The following is a 14,933-nucleotide window of genomic DNA, read 5'->3' as shown; positions in this document are numbered from 1 at the left end:
TGCTGATGTGTATTGAGAAATTTCTAAAAATGATAAATAACACAACATACCAAATACTTATCTTGTCAGTTTCACAGGGTTTCAATATGACATCTGATTACAATTATGACTTGAATAATTGAACCTGTGTGTAGAATAATCATTACCACAGATACTAATTAAGACGGAGAGTTTACTGATTATATACTGTAATCTAATATTTTCTAGTCAATCTAAACATCATCTAAAAAGCATATTTTCACTGCAATATCTTTGTAGTTTTCTGAGTGAAAAGCTGATTTACAATTAAACAATAGTAGTAACAAAATGTTAGTGGATTACTTAACTACAAAAAAAAATGTTGTTGGGGCTAAGAGATAGTGGAATCTCAGCAAAAGCAAGTCTAATTTTTAAAAGCAGGGTGAAAATCATAATCAGATATTGTAATTGATTTGAACAGTATATCATTTTGAAACTGTGTTACATGCATTATTTCAACGCTCTGGGTCAACTTTGAAGCTCTGAAATGAGTGTGGATGTTGGGACAGTTACTTTTCAATTATCATTTTTTTCTTAGCCTGCAATGAAAAGAAATTGGTATGGAAATATGGATTACTGTAAGAAGGCACAGTCAGCCAAAAAGTATTATTACGATCTTCATTTGGTTTTCAGAAGAGCAGTCTCCTATGTGTTTTTGTTCCTTTGAGTGAAAGATGTAGAGGTTTCTAAAATGTATGCATTTGTGGGTTGTAGGCAAAATGGATGATTGAAAAATGATTTATTAAAGATTCCAGAATAAAATTGCAACCAAATTGTAGTAATCATTGTGACCCAAGAAGAAAAATCTTGATTTCATTTATAAGGAGTGGAATTGGATGTTCAGAGACGTCTGTAAAAGAATTGGAATGGGATTTTCTTTTGACTGTGAACATGGGCACAAAACAGTACAGCACTGCAGCAGGCCTGGGGCCAAAGCCTGTCCTCTCTCTGCTGTCTCTGTTGTTCCACTGTGTCGTTGCTTTTGGTCACATCCAGGAAATCTCATTGGTCAATCTTTGAGATATTACCAGTCACAATTGGGTTAAAGTTCATTTGAACTTTTGTGTGGACTTCTTACTTGGGTTGCTTGAACTGAGCACAATAGAATTGGCTTTAGAGTGTGTTTGTGTGCTCAACCATCAATTGAAACTAAACAACAGAATATTCTGACTCTTTTTGTGTTAAGGGAAGTTCAGAAAGGATCTGTTGCTGTCATTGCTGGAATCTTGCACTTTGTTACATCACCTGATTCATCTGTGTTTTGGTAATTACATACATTTTCTGATATGCCAAAACCTCCATGTGTCAGTGTTTTTGTTTCCCCTGATAGAGTTGAAATTCCCGGGTAGTTATTTTTTTTCAATTTAACTAAATGTTTTCTCTCTTTTAAAAATTAGGATTGTGACTAGTTTTCATAGTTTTAAGTAAATAACCCCACGTACCTAAACATGCCTCTTTGATCTCTATCTTGTCCGTCCTCTGAATTATCTTCACCACAAATATCACCGCCAGGGGTGTGAGGAATGAAATTGCCTGTGAGAAAATCAAGACAAATGGCATACAGTTATGGCCGATATTAGTAATGCTCTGCATCACTCAAGACGGTCTGTTTTGATCGTGAATCGTAAAATAACTTCCGCACAGTTCAATCCATTATTCTGAGTTAATTTTAACCATTCAGACAAAGGCGTCAAACAATCTCCTGTATCATTCAGCCTGCTTTGTTGCCATCATTTGTTGAGAGATCTGAGCCCCCAAGCCAATTATTCAAGTCTCCAAATGTATTAATCGATATATCATATTTTCCTTATGCAACAAAGGCAGTAAAAACAAAGGACAAGTTTTTGTTTGATTAGAACAATGCACACCAAATTATCCTCGAGTGTAATTCTATTATAATAAAACATGTACTTGGTTTTACCACTTCACTTTTCCCTTTGAAGCAGTTAAATTTACAGATTGCATTCATCGATACAAAAACAATAACCAAATGTTTATTTTTGTCATTGTGACACAAGTAAAGCTATATGGATATGCTACTCTTAGCGCTGGGGCTCTCAAACTTTTCTGTGGGATTGGTGATTAAACAATATACAGATGCATTACTTTCAAGCCCAGAGAAAGAAGTGTGCTGCTCAATTGTATCAATAGACATTTACTCATTTGGAGGCAGTCAGTTGGCGAATACCACAGGTAAGAATGTTTGCAAGTAATCAAAAAATTTGTAAATGAATTGTAGGAATAATTTATTCATATTCCAATTACAAGTGTTTTAATGGACTTGATATTTTCTGAATAAAAAAGCTGAACTTCTTATGCCTGCTTCCCTTTGGCTCTTCAAAAGTGAAGACAGAAAGTTGTCAAACTGATGAACTAGTTAATTGTAGATAAAGCCAGTTAATCAACTCTGGAACCTCAGGGGAGCACTTTACATATTTTAGATTTTTTTTTATGTTACATTCTACTTTTTTTTCTCTCTGGAATTTTTTGTTTGTTTTGTTTGTTTTTGAACATTTGCAGTAAGCCCATTTCACCAGCACCATTATGTCTGTTGGGGATATTCCAACTCTACATCTTTGATCAGCCCAGGTGTAATTACTTAGGACAGGCAACAAACACGCTAGCAGTCAGTATACCCAATTAAGAGATTCTAGTTATTTAGCGTGTACGATAATTCTGAAAGAGAACGTAAACACACTGAAAGAACCTCGGGAATACCAGCCTCTGCATAGCCGTGCATCTCCTTCTGTTAAACAGAATTTTACATGTGTCACTAGAAATGCTTTCCTCAAAGGTTACACATCTTTTCACGTGTTAATAGCTGTAATGAAGTCCATCTTTAACCTTCTCCAGGCAGATGTTGCAGATTTGCGACAGCCAAATATCAGATTTTTCCTGCAACTACAACTTAATTTGAGCCTGAGAGGGTTAAGGGAAGGAAAAAATTACATACAATTTCACTTTAAGTAAAACTCATAAAACAATTAATTCAGAGGACTCTCACATTAGCACCTTAAGAGATTTATTTAAACGGGCTGTTTATAATGTATAGTTACCCACAAATTAATCTGTTTTTTTAACTTTAGCAAACAAAAGTCATGGCCTTTGTTTAGTCATGGAGAGAAATGTGGCCCCATCAGCTATAACAATATTTCCAGCAGTGCTTCATTTCTTTCATGTGTGCCTGGTATGTTTTTCCTGAAGCTACCTGTTTGCATCCTGTGCCACAGAACTTTTTGTCTGCCAGAAGCACCAATCCTATCTGAATCACCTCCCTGTCCACTCTCCACATTGTTATCAGCCTGCCTGCTTGCCTGCATTACCTCGGTCTCCACACTTGCCAACATTGACTTTTATAGTGCTCTTGTTAATCCATGTCCTTCAGTTAGAATTAGTATAACTGAACACTGTGTCTAAGGGACATTGTTGCAAACATTGTCTGTCAAAGGACTTCAGGGGCTATATGTAAGCTAATACAGTCTATCTTAATAAAGGTCATAATGAATCATAATAAGGCTCTATAATCCTCTATGTACTATTTTAATGGAAAGATAAATTCTGCACACCTTCAGGGCTAATGTCAAAGCAATAACATTGCCAGCTATGCCAGGGCAGGGAGTATTTCTCTAAGAGCCATGCGGGTAAAGACCTTCCTCACCCACTCATTATTTATCGGAATGCCCTTGGCAAAGATCCATAGACACTGAAGCTAATGCAACCTGTCAACATTATTTGAATAAAAAGAAAGTAGAAATAATGGTAGAAAATGTAAAGTGTACAAAAACTCAAGGGCTTATTTGCTGCTAATGATCATAGTTTATATTTTAGTATTTGTTTGCCCATTATTTTAGGAAACTTTCCAGAACTAATGTACTTTTAAGGGTTATAAAAAGAATACCTTGAAAAAATCTTTGTTAACCAGCAATTGCTATTTGTTTGAAAGTACGAAGGGTCTACTTTCACTGACATGCAATCGCAAGACTAAAATTGATCACACCATCTTTTCCAAGTACCCAGAAGACTATCACAGCCATCAGGTGTTAAACCAGAAGTAGATAGATAGATAGATAGATAGATAGATAGATAGATAGATAGATAGATAGATAGATAGATAGATAGATAGATAGATAGATAGATAGATAGATATGATAATGATAATGATAATGATAATGATAATGATAATGATAATGATAATGATAATGATAATGATAATGATAATGAATGAAGCCTCAAGGGGGCATAAGCCGGTGTCTGTCTGCTCTCTGTGCCAGTACCAAGCCCGCATAAATGCAGAGGGTCATGCTAGGAAGGGAATCCGGTGTAAAACTAGTGGCAAAACCCAATATGCGAAGCAAACCTCAGAATCTCATACCGAACTGGTTTACAATGATGGCCATCGGTGCTGATAACCTACATGGTACCAGTGGAAATTGAGCAGAGTGGAAACTGTGAATCGAAGAAGGAGAGGAGGAATGCGTGTTCGGACGCAGAGAAATTAGAGAGAGACTTTCTATCTTGGGACGATGACAAGAAAAGGTAGCGGGATTGACACGATGCAGAAAAGAAAGGTGGATATACTCTGTGTCAGGAGACCAGGTAGAAGTGAGTAAAGCTAGAAGCTTAGGAGCAGGTTTTAAGTTGTACTATCATGGTACTTACAGGAAAAGAAATGGGGTAGAAGTTATCTTGAAGGAGACAGGTGGTGGAATGAGTATATACGGAGAAAGTGGTTAGCAAAAAAGTGGAGCACTGAGGGGACTGAGGAGAACAGACAGAAATACAGGGAGACACAGGAAAAGGTAAAGATAGAGGTGGCAATGGCAAAATAAAGGTCATACAATGACTTGTATACTTAGTTTGACAGTGAGGAGGGAGAGAATGGATTATATAGGTTGGCAAAATAGAAAGACAGAGATGGACAGGGTGTACAACAGGTCTGTGTGATTAAGGATATAGAGAGAAATGTATTGACAGATGCTAGAAGAGTGATGGGAGATGGAAAGAGTCCTTTGAAGAGCTATTGAATAGGGACAATGAAAGAGAGGAAAGGGTAGAAGAAGTGACTATTGTAGACCACAAAGTAGCACAGATTAATGAAAAGTAAAGTGAGGAGGCAATTGAAGAGAATGAAGAATCAAAAGGTAGTTGTTCCTGATGATATACCTGTGGTGGTATGGAAGTGTCAAGGAGAGGCAAAGTTTCTGGCTAGATTATTCAAGAGGATCTTAGAGAGTGAATAGATGCCTGAGGAATGGAGAAGTGTGCTGATGCCCATTTTTAAGAATAAGAGAATTGCGGCAGAACTGCAGCTACTATAGAGGGATAAAGTTGATGAGCCATTCAATGAAGTTATGGGAAAGAGAAGTGCAAACTAGACTGAAGTCAGCATTTGTGAGCAGCAGTATGGCTTCATGCCTAGAAAGAGTACTACAGATACAGTATTTGCGTTGAGAATGCTAACAGTCCTGAGAAGCTCAGAGGGAACTGAATTGCGCTTTTGTAGACCTAGAAAAAGCATATCACAGGGTGCTAAGAGAGGAACTCTTGTATTGTATGAAGAAGTCTGGAGTTGCTGAGTATGTTAGACTGGGGCAGGACATGTATGGAAGCTATGAGAGAGTGGTGAGGCGTGCTGTAGGTGTAACAGGGAAGTTCAAGGTGGAGGCGGGATTGCATCAGAGATCAGCTCTGAGTCCCTTCTTGTTTACGGTGGTGATAGACAGGCTGACAAATGAGGTTAGACAGGAATCGTGAAAAATGATGTTTGCAGATGATGTTATGATCTGTAGTGACAGCAAGGAACAAGTTGAGGAAAATCTAGAGAAGTGGAGGTATGCTCTAGAAAGGAGAGGAATGAAGTATGTTGCAGCAAGACAGAATATATGTGAGTGAATGAGGGGAACCTGGGTGAAACAGTGAGACTACAGGGAGGGGAAATCAAGGAGTTGGAGGATATCAAGTACTAAGGATCAGCAGTCCTGAGCAGCAGAGAGTGTGGAAAAGAGATAAAGAAACTGGTTCAAGCAGCTATGAATGGGTGGAGAAAAGTGTCAGAGGTACTATACAATAGAAGACTATCAGCCAGAATGAAAGGAAAGGTATATAAGATGCTGTATGGTCTAGAAGATGTATGGACGTAGTGATAAAGGATATGAAGTTAGTTTGTGTGAGAGAGCAGGACACAGAGAATAGGGTTGGATAGAGAAGGTTGATTCGCTGTGGTGACCCCTGAGGGGAAAAGCTGAAAGGAAAAGAAGAAGATAATGCTAATGCTAATAAATATTAAATTCTGTGTCTACTCATACATTATTCTGAATTAAGCATGACTGTCTGATGACTATAGTTTCTTTTAATGTTTATCCTTGCTCTGGTACTCATTGAATGAATAAGTTGCATATTTTCAGTAAAAATTGCTCAGTAGAGAAAGGCAGCAGTTGTGACAGTTAACTGCTGTCCCTGCTTAACTGACTGAAAAATGTTATTCACTGAATCTTTGCTGTGACTATCTCTGGCTCTGTGTGACTGACAGTCAGTCTTTGCCACCTACTGCAGCTGTTTCTGCACATTATGTTCTGAATGACATGCAGAGAGGCAAAAGATGGAACCCCATGCCGGTCAGTAAAATATTTTCAGATCAAGAAAGGTCAAGAAAGTGTTTCGATTAAATTTAAAAAGTCCAACAAAGAATTATCAAAAATAGTGCAGAAAATATATTTATTTTTATAAATATATGTTCCTCCTCTCTCTTTTGCTCACTCACTCTCTCTCTCATTGTCTATTATTTAACTAATTAACTCACTTTTATATAAAAGTATAAAATAATGTAATAATATTGCATATTTCCTTCCCTTTGTATTAATTTCTTTTAATTGATTAAAAACTGCACTGTGTCCAGGATGCAAGCCTTTGCAAGATAAAAGATCTCTGTGCAAGCAGCTGTTGAGTCACATACTATAGGTAATTTTCACTCAACCACCACAGAATGTAACAAGTCAAACATGTTCTTTAAGTAATTTAAAGGATAGCGATTCTGCCCAATGTTGTCCCCTCTATTGTCACACTCTTGGGGGTGAAAACAATGAACAGTTGACAATATATAAGAATATATTCTTATATGTCCTTGTATGACATTCTCAGTATATTTTATGTGAGGTGTATTGAAGTCAGTGGTTGTTGCTTAAAGATAATTGCATTGAGACCTAGATCAACGATCAGTTAAGTATATTTCAGGATATTGTTAGATAAAGTTTGAAAACGAAGTTTAGAAGTTACAGTGTTCAGAGTGAGAATTGTCCTGCTGCCACTTGTTTTCTTAGCATGACTATGAAAGAGGAAGAAAAATACCGTATTCTCTTATATATCTGTCTAACATAACATTTATATTTGTATTTGGTGAATAAAATCGCCATTCTTATTGCAACAATGATCTACATTTATGATCATCCAAAATTTCATTTGATAATTGATGTCCAGCCTTTGGATAACTGAGAAGTGCTTCTAAACTAGCATTTATTAGACGTCAAATCTTTGACAAGAAGAATGCATAATTAGACAGCAGCTACTTACAAACATGACCCTCTTGGGAATATGGTCTGACTCAACCAGAGGATTCTTGTAAAGCCACATTTCCTCGGGTTGAATCACTCGCTCAAAGGGCTCGAGGAATTCTGTAAACCTGTGCAGTAGAAACAGAAACTCTTCAGTCAAATATTTTAACATTCATATTAAGACTTTCTTTGGATTTTATCACATGTTGCAATATGCGTCATGAAGTCACACCTGAAATTTTACTCTTTGTGCAGGTTTTTTGATGCAGTAATATTCCTGCAATTCAAGGGCAATTAGATAAGTAATTAAATTAATGTATACATGGATAAATACAGCTTGGTCCATTTGGCCCAATCTGAAACCATCTGCAGCTAGATGCACTGTTGTCTTGTACGTTTTGACTGGGAACAAATCAGCAAGCTGCTGCCTCCTCTAACCTCCTCTTGGCCACCCGGCAAAGTGTCAGATACAAGCCTGTACACTGTCATTGCCCCACAGGCTTTATGAAACCATACTGTAAAACAATCAATACAAAATAAAGCTAATGAAATGAGGAATTGTTGTCTGAGGAACTTCCAAGCGACTTTAGAATCTAGTTGGATGGAAGTTTTAACTTTCTTTCACTGAATTTGTTTTCACCGAGCTAATACTGTTTGTTTTTTTTGTTTCTCTCGCTTTCATAAATCACAGTTTGTTATAGTTGTTCAGACTGAGTCCTGCTCCTGTTAAGAAAATGGAGATCAGCGTTTCCCTCTGCGCCCTGTTGAATAACTTATTTTAATGACATGAATATCATAACCTGATCTCAGTGGTATTTTTAAGTACAGTGTGGCACCGTGTATTCGTGAATTGGTGTTGAGTTATAATCACTGGAAGTTCTTTTTTGATATGTTGTCCTACTTGGTTTCATCACAGAGCTGCAGTCATAAAACACAAGCGGTATTCTTCCTTCCTGGACTTGGCCCCTATAGACTTTGCCAGTTCCCTTTCCAAAGTACTTTCTTATCCCCCTGAGTTTTAATTTACTGCAAATTGACTTTATGGACAAATTCCGCGCACAATTCCCTGTAGTGGTCACTAAATTTACTGCTCTGAAAGACTTCTTTGAACTGGATATGGCACCTTCATTTATCATCTAAAAAGAAACAACTTTGATCAGTGTTTGACAGTTTTTAGGCTTGCTGGGCAGTTGCTCCCACAAGTAATTATGTTAAGCTAAACTCTGATTGAAGGCCACAGAAGGCTAATCTGTCAATAGTTACTCCTCATGTTGAATGCATGGCTAAGTTTTAAGTTGAATGGACTTGTTTTGTACAGAAGAAACCCAATAGCTATTAAATGTATGCCAATCAATTGAGTTGATATGTGGATATCTATCCTTTGTTTTTTCACCATTTTTAGTTACTCATGGCATTTTGTAATGCAATCCAAGCTTTATTGACTCTAACAATTTACTATCCAGGTGAAATGCTTCAGTCTCCATTTATTCAGTTATCGATTATTGCTCTGCCTTATAACTACCCACTCTTCAGCAAGGCATCACCCATCTGCTCTGTGGCTGAGCAGTGGAATGACCATCTTCAGATGTACTAAATACTGAAAGCAAGAGTCACTGTCTGATTTCTACATGTAAGTATGGCAATGAAAATGTCAAGAAAACCATTTTTATGGACATATTTTAAAAACTGCATGAAGGGGATACATATTTTATTATGTTTCATATTTTCACCCTACTGAAGCAACAGCACAATCAATTATATATATTTTAATACATTTTAAAAGCCTTGCAGTGCATTACTCACTTGGAAAGTGTTCTGCTGATAAATTTCGTGTAACCTTAGCAAGAATGCACCGCTATAGTTTCTTGCATATTTTATCCAACGATTGTTTTTAAGACTCACCTGTGAAACATTGCATTCAAGATGTATGGTCAATAATATTTTACACTGTAGTGAAGTCAGATATTTCTCCTCAGCTCTTTTGTTCTCATGTCACTGACATGGAGCCTTATCTTGCATCCGGTGCCTGTCATCCTAATGAGTTTGAAGCTTATTTCCGAACCCTCAGAAACTCATCCCGATTTCTTTGATGGACTCACGTTCCAATGCAAAGAAATGCAGCTGTCTGAGACATTTTTAGCATTGTTGAAAGCAGGCAGCTCTAGGTTTCACTGTATACATGAAAGAACTGTAAATTTGTTACACTGAAATAAATTGGTTTTCAACTTACATTAGTTAACAAGACTGAAGTGAAATAGCTAATTATGTCTAAATGGCTTTTAAATAGGTAATACAATCCTACCCTCCTTTTGAGAATTTGCAAAAAATAAAATAAACAATAAACCAGCTGGAGTTCCCTCCAGCTGCTCATTCAAATTGTGATTTTTCTTCATTTTTGCTTGTTAAATAACAACAGCTTTGTGAAAATTAACCAAATTTTCACTGCAACAATACAGGTTACCAAGAACACACTATACCACAGTGGTTCCATAAGAATCATGCAGGTGAGATGTCGAGCTGTTAATTATACACTTTAACAGGAAATAATTGAATTAAAAGGTAAAAAAAGACAATAATGCTCACATTTGAAAATTAGCAATACACTGCCAAACCCAAACTCTCAAGGAAAATGCATTCATCACATAAGAATTGGCAGCACTGAGAGCTCTGAACGAGAGACGGGGTTGCATGATTCCCTTTCAATAGAATGTTACAGGTCTGTGCATTCTTTAATACAGTGCAGTACTAAATCCAAGGACATGGATCTAGTGTCAAGGATTGGGCCTCTTATACAAAAAAAAAATCCTTGTATATCTTGGTTTAATCTTTTGTTTTGTAGTCTGTGCACTCCAAAGGTTTGTTGTTAACAATTTGGACCTAAGTCACTTAAATGGCATTTGACGTAATTTAATCCTACATCTCCCTTCAGCTTTCAAAGAGTAATTTGACCAAATAAACACAGCTTGATGGTTTAAGGACTCCTCGACACAAACATGTCTCTTATCATTAAGTCATTGTGGCCAAAATGACTGGCCTGGACCAATATAAATTGACCGTGTAATTTGTCTGTCATTGGGGTGCCAACTGGAAAACTCCTCTCCAAGACATTTCTCTTCACCTCTCTATAGTCTGAAACTAAAAGATATCCCCCAAAAAAACTAAAGGTGATGTGAATTGCTACTTTTTCAACAGCCAGTACAGGAGCACCTCAGACTGCCAGTTTCAGGTCCACCAACCCCAGGCTTGCTTTAGCACTGTCAGTGCCATCATTACTGTGGGCTGCAGTGCAGTTTATTTAGAGATTTTATTATTATTTTCTTTTACCTGTTTTTACCATGACTCAAGAGTCATAGCCGCTGCACCTGCTTCGGTCACAACAAAACTCATCAACACCCAGGGCTGTTCTCAAGGATTCTTAATCATAGTTGAGATCATCTCCACCAAAAGAATGAGGACTGAAATTATTGATGCAGGCTTCAAGACGGGTGTCTCATCACTTTAACTGAGCTGGGCAGAGCTCAGTCATAGCTACTGGCTTAACAGCTCTCGGGTTCATGCCCAAGGTACTGCACTGTGTTTTGGGAACCCTCAATAAACTTGGAAAATGGATCTGCTCTAAGTCCCCAAAGACCAGCCAACTAACTGCTAAGGAGGGAGCTTGGGCTTTCAAGCCAGACCCTCTGCAGAGGAAGGAGCTTTCAGTGCATAACGGATGAAATGCAAGTCCTGAAGCCAGTGCATCACTCTCTGCCCTGACGCAGTTAAGTCTTCATTTCTGACTTCCCCGTTCCAGATTCTGATGTCACTCTTTCCGAAACTGATATCCTTGATCTGAGTTACAAATTCTGATTTCCTTATCTTCCTTGTTTTGTTCTGATAGAAACTGACTTTTGATTCTGTCATCTGGACTGTCTTTTGGTTTTCCCCTGGACTGGTAGCTTGTATTCTGTGGTTATGCAGAATTGCAACTCTTGGAAGTAGCTTCTGACCAGCTTTGAGATGACTTCAGGCCCAAAGAGGCTGTAGGCTGCCCAGATGAGAGTTGGATTGAGAGTGGCTTGGTCAAGAGGGTGGGAGGTAAATTACAGCTTCCAGCAAACTATGCAGTTGGCAAACTTTCAACACCTAATAACTGCTCTATTGTCTTGTGTGGAAAAAAATTACTGACCCCATCATATTGGTCACCTGCATATTCATGTACTGCACACATTCAAGAGATTGGAAGAGAAATATCTGAGTATACGGAATGAGTTTTCGAGCTACTGTTTCCATGTGTTTGACAAAGGCAGCATAAAAGTGGCCAGAGGAGTTCTTTAAATATGCATATTTGTCTTATTACATCTGTACTTTTTCCATCTGTTTTCTTTCTGTCTGGCTTTTTCAGTAAGAATTTTTAATTGGGGCTAATTTGGCTCTACTGACTTTTACTTAACCAAACATTGGTGCTCCAACTGTTGGTGTCAGTGAGTTTGTCATCCAGGGCATTGAAATGACTTGTTTTATTAGAGATCTTGGCTGCTGTAAGAGGGTTATTAGAGAGCCAACAGGATTGCCAAAGGCTGACTGTGAAATGACATTGTTGACACACAGGCCCAATGCAAGTTGTGGTTAAGTCTTCTGGGAAGAAATTAAGTGGCTCTATTTCATGCACTGGCTATGTGTAGATAAAGTACAGATTTCTTTATCTCTGCTAAGATGTTTGTACTATGTCTTGATATGGCAGATAGGATGGGATGAACGCTTCATCGGTTAAAACCAATGCAGCCCATCGGATGGGAGAAAAGATTTGACCAATTAGTCACTCCCACTTGCCCCCCTCTTGGAGGTGATGACATGATTGATTTGAAATCTCCTATTTTTGAAATTTCCATGTAGTTATCATTAACCCAGGCATATTTACGATTAAGTATTTTGGCACAGACAAAGAAGATGGTTAAAAGGACATGCATGTCTTTTTTTGTACGGATTGTAAACATTTCTCTGAAACTTCAGACCCCTTGACACACTCAAACTCAGAGTCAAGGTAGAAGAGCCCAGTAACAGCCTCTAAGGCTGAAGCACTAAAAGGATCTTGACTTCGTTCCACTTACAGGTTAACTGGGGAGCACGCTGCATTTTAACAGCTTCATCTCCAATCATTGAGCGAAGAGATTTTGTCTTTCGTGAAGGTCAAAAGATGACAAATTTACATTCAACGCTTAATTAAGTTCCGTGGTAAGTGTGTGTCTTATTCTATGGAGAAACACAAATCCTAAAATGAATTATTCAAGTAATTGTTGGTGCTGAGTAGCATCCATTTTCAAAAAATGCCAAAAACTGACAACTTTTAAACTTTTCAGACATTTCATTATGCAAAGCAGACAGGCGCAATCACTAACACATTTACACCCCTTAATTCTTTTCTTTTTTTCAACATGTATTTGCCGGAGAGGGCAAGCTTTACTGACTAAAGGCACTCTGTCAACTCTGACCTGTCATTTGTGAAATTAAACATATATCAATATAAATCCTTGCGTAACATGGAGGAGTTCTTAAATATCTGAGAGTGGATGCTTTCAGCATTGCTTAATCCTATAATTTCCCATCTGCCAAAGGAATGGCTGGATTTGAAATTAAACAATTTCACTTCGCTTTCAGTTTTTTGGCCAACACAAACTGAGAGGTTGGTCTCAAATAAATCAATCTGTTTTCACACATACACAAATAGGTGTTAATTGCCATAGCTATTTCTGATGAAGACTTAATATCTGCATGGCTGGGTTTACATTTTAACCTCACCTGAAAACTACTTTCTGATAAGTATTTTGGAGCAGTCCTGTTCCTCCTCATTAATGATCAACCCTGTTTGAAATCAACTCATATCTCATCTACATGCGCATTCCAAATCATACAAAATGAAGTATTTCTCAGTATCTCATATGTTATTTCCCTCTCCTCAAGCTGCCATCTTATTGTGATGGTGGAGGGGTTTGTGTGTCCCAGTGATCACCAGAACCTATGATTTTGGGCTTTATGCCCCTGGTAGGGTCACCTAAAGAAAACAGGTCCGGGGTAAGGGACCAGACAAAGCGTGACTCAAGACCTGGACGTGGTTTTCCTCTGCCCGGATGTGGATCACCTCCCCTCCCCCTCCCGAAGCCGGGGACAGGGCTTGAAAGAAGGGGCTATGGGGTCCAGGTGCAATATGAGCTGAATGGTGGCTCTGATCTGCGGATTCAGAAGCTGGATCTTCGGAACATGGATCGTTACCTCTCGGCAGGGAAGGAACTTGAACTAGTGCGGGAGGCTGAGGGGTTCCGACGAAATATAGTCAGACTCACCGCAATGTAAGACACAGGCTCGGGAACCAGGCTTCTAGAAAGGGATAGGAGTTGTTTCAAACTTGGAGTTGCCCTCAGTGAGAGGCGCCGGACAAGTGTTGGCACAATAAATGCTGCCATTCTTGGTTCCCACATGTCGGGGCTCAACCCGGTGAACGAGAGGATGGTCTCCGTCTGCCTTTGAGTTGAGGACGGATTTTGATTGTGTGTTCCTATGCTCCCAACAGCAGTTCAAACTACCCACTCTTTTTAGGGTCTCTTAGAGGGGCTGCTAGAGAGCACCCCTCTCAGGGTCCCCCTGTCTTACGGGGGGACTTCAATGCTCATGTGGGCAGTGACAGCAAGGCCTGGAAAGGTCTGATGGTGAGGAATGGTCCTCCCAATCTGAACCCGAGCGATGTTCTGTTACTTGTGTGGGCACTCTTGCGCGTGTGAGCACGTGCCAACAAATGTTTTGCATGCTGACGGCGGAACGGTTACACAGACTATCCAATATACAGTTTTTTCCACAGAAGCTGAGATTTTTAATCAATATTAATTACAATCTGTGGTTGTCAAAGAAGGCGGCACAATCTGAAAGCATTTATTTAAAGACAAAGAGAGGGACTAGTCCTCTTACTGGTAACTTTGTCCTCTGATGAAGAATGGAAAACAATCCTGGAGCAGAACACAAAGAGGTCTGCCCAACTATTTCATGATCGGCTCAGGTCTGGGCATTGATAGGTGGTTTCTGCATTTTGTCATATTTAGTACTCAGGTATTAATGCCTTGTTTTCCACCAAGTTGAGATGCATTCAAAATGACAAGCTAATTAAATACCTGGGCAAGGGGAGCATCAGCAGGGCTACTAATGTAGAAGGGAGTTGCATATGCATTGTAGGGACTGAGAGACCAGAGCAGACCATCTGCTGCACCAGAGTCTGCAGTCACTTTTCTCACCAGATCAGAGGTTAATAATCATGACTGACCTCTTCTTGGTCCGATGGCAACCACTTCTCAACCACTACACTCATTTAATCATACAGCAGGGAGATATTCTCATGAGATT

General features: G+C 38.7%; 1 protein-coding gene across 1 annotated transcript in view; it reads right to left on the bottom strand.

Annotated features, from left to right (window-relative positions):
* plpp4 (phospholipid phosphatase 4) overlaps positions 1–14,933 on the bottom strand; it is a 57,755-nt gene that overhangs the window by 17,455 nt on the left and 25,367 nt on the right. Inside the window, exons 2-3 of the mRNA XM_086166077.1 lie at positions 7,585–7,693; positions 1,461–1,551 (exon numbers count right to left, since the gene is read on the bottom strand). Coding sequence (XP_086022203.1) covers positions 1,461–1,551; positions 7,585–7,693 — 200 coding nt within the window. The remainder of the gene's footprint in view (positions 1–1,460; positions 1,552–7,584; positions 7,694–14,933) is intronic.

This window comes from Fistularia commersonii, chromosome 2 (genome assembly GCF_037954325.1).
Source record: "Fistularia commersonii isolate RoL2024-O1a breed Wild chromosome 2, RoL_Fcom_v1.0, whole genome shotgun sequence".
NCBI classification, from domain to species: Eukaryota; Metazoa; Chordata; class Actinopteri; order Syngnathiformes; family Fistulariidae; genus Fistularia; species Fistularia commersonii.
The sequence above is the reverse complement of the archived record's forward strand: the minus strand, read 5'-3'. Positions and strand labels throughout refer to the sequence as shown.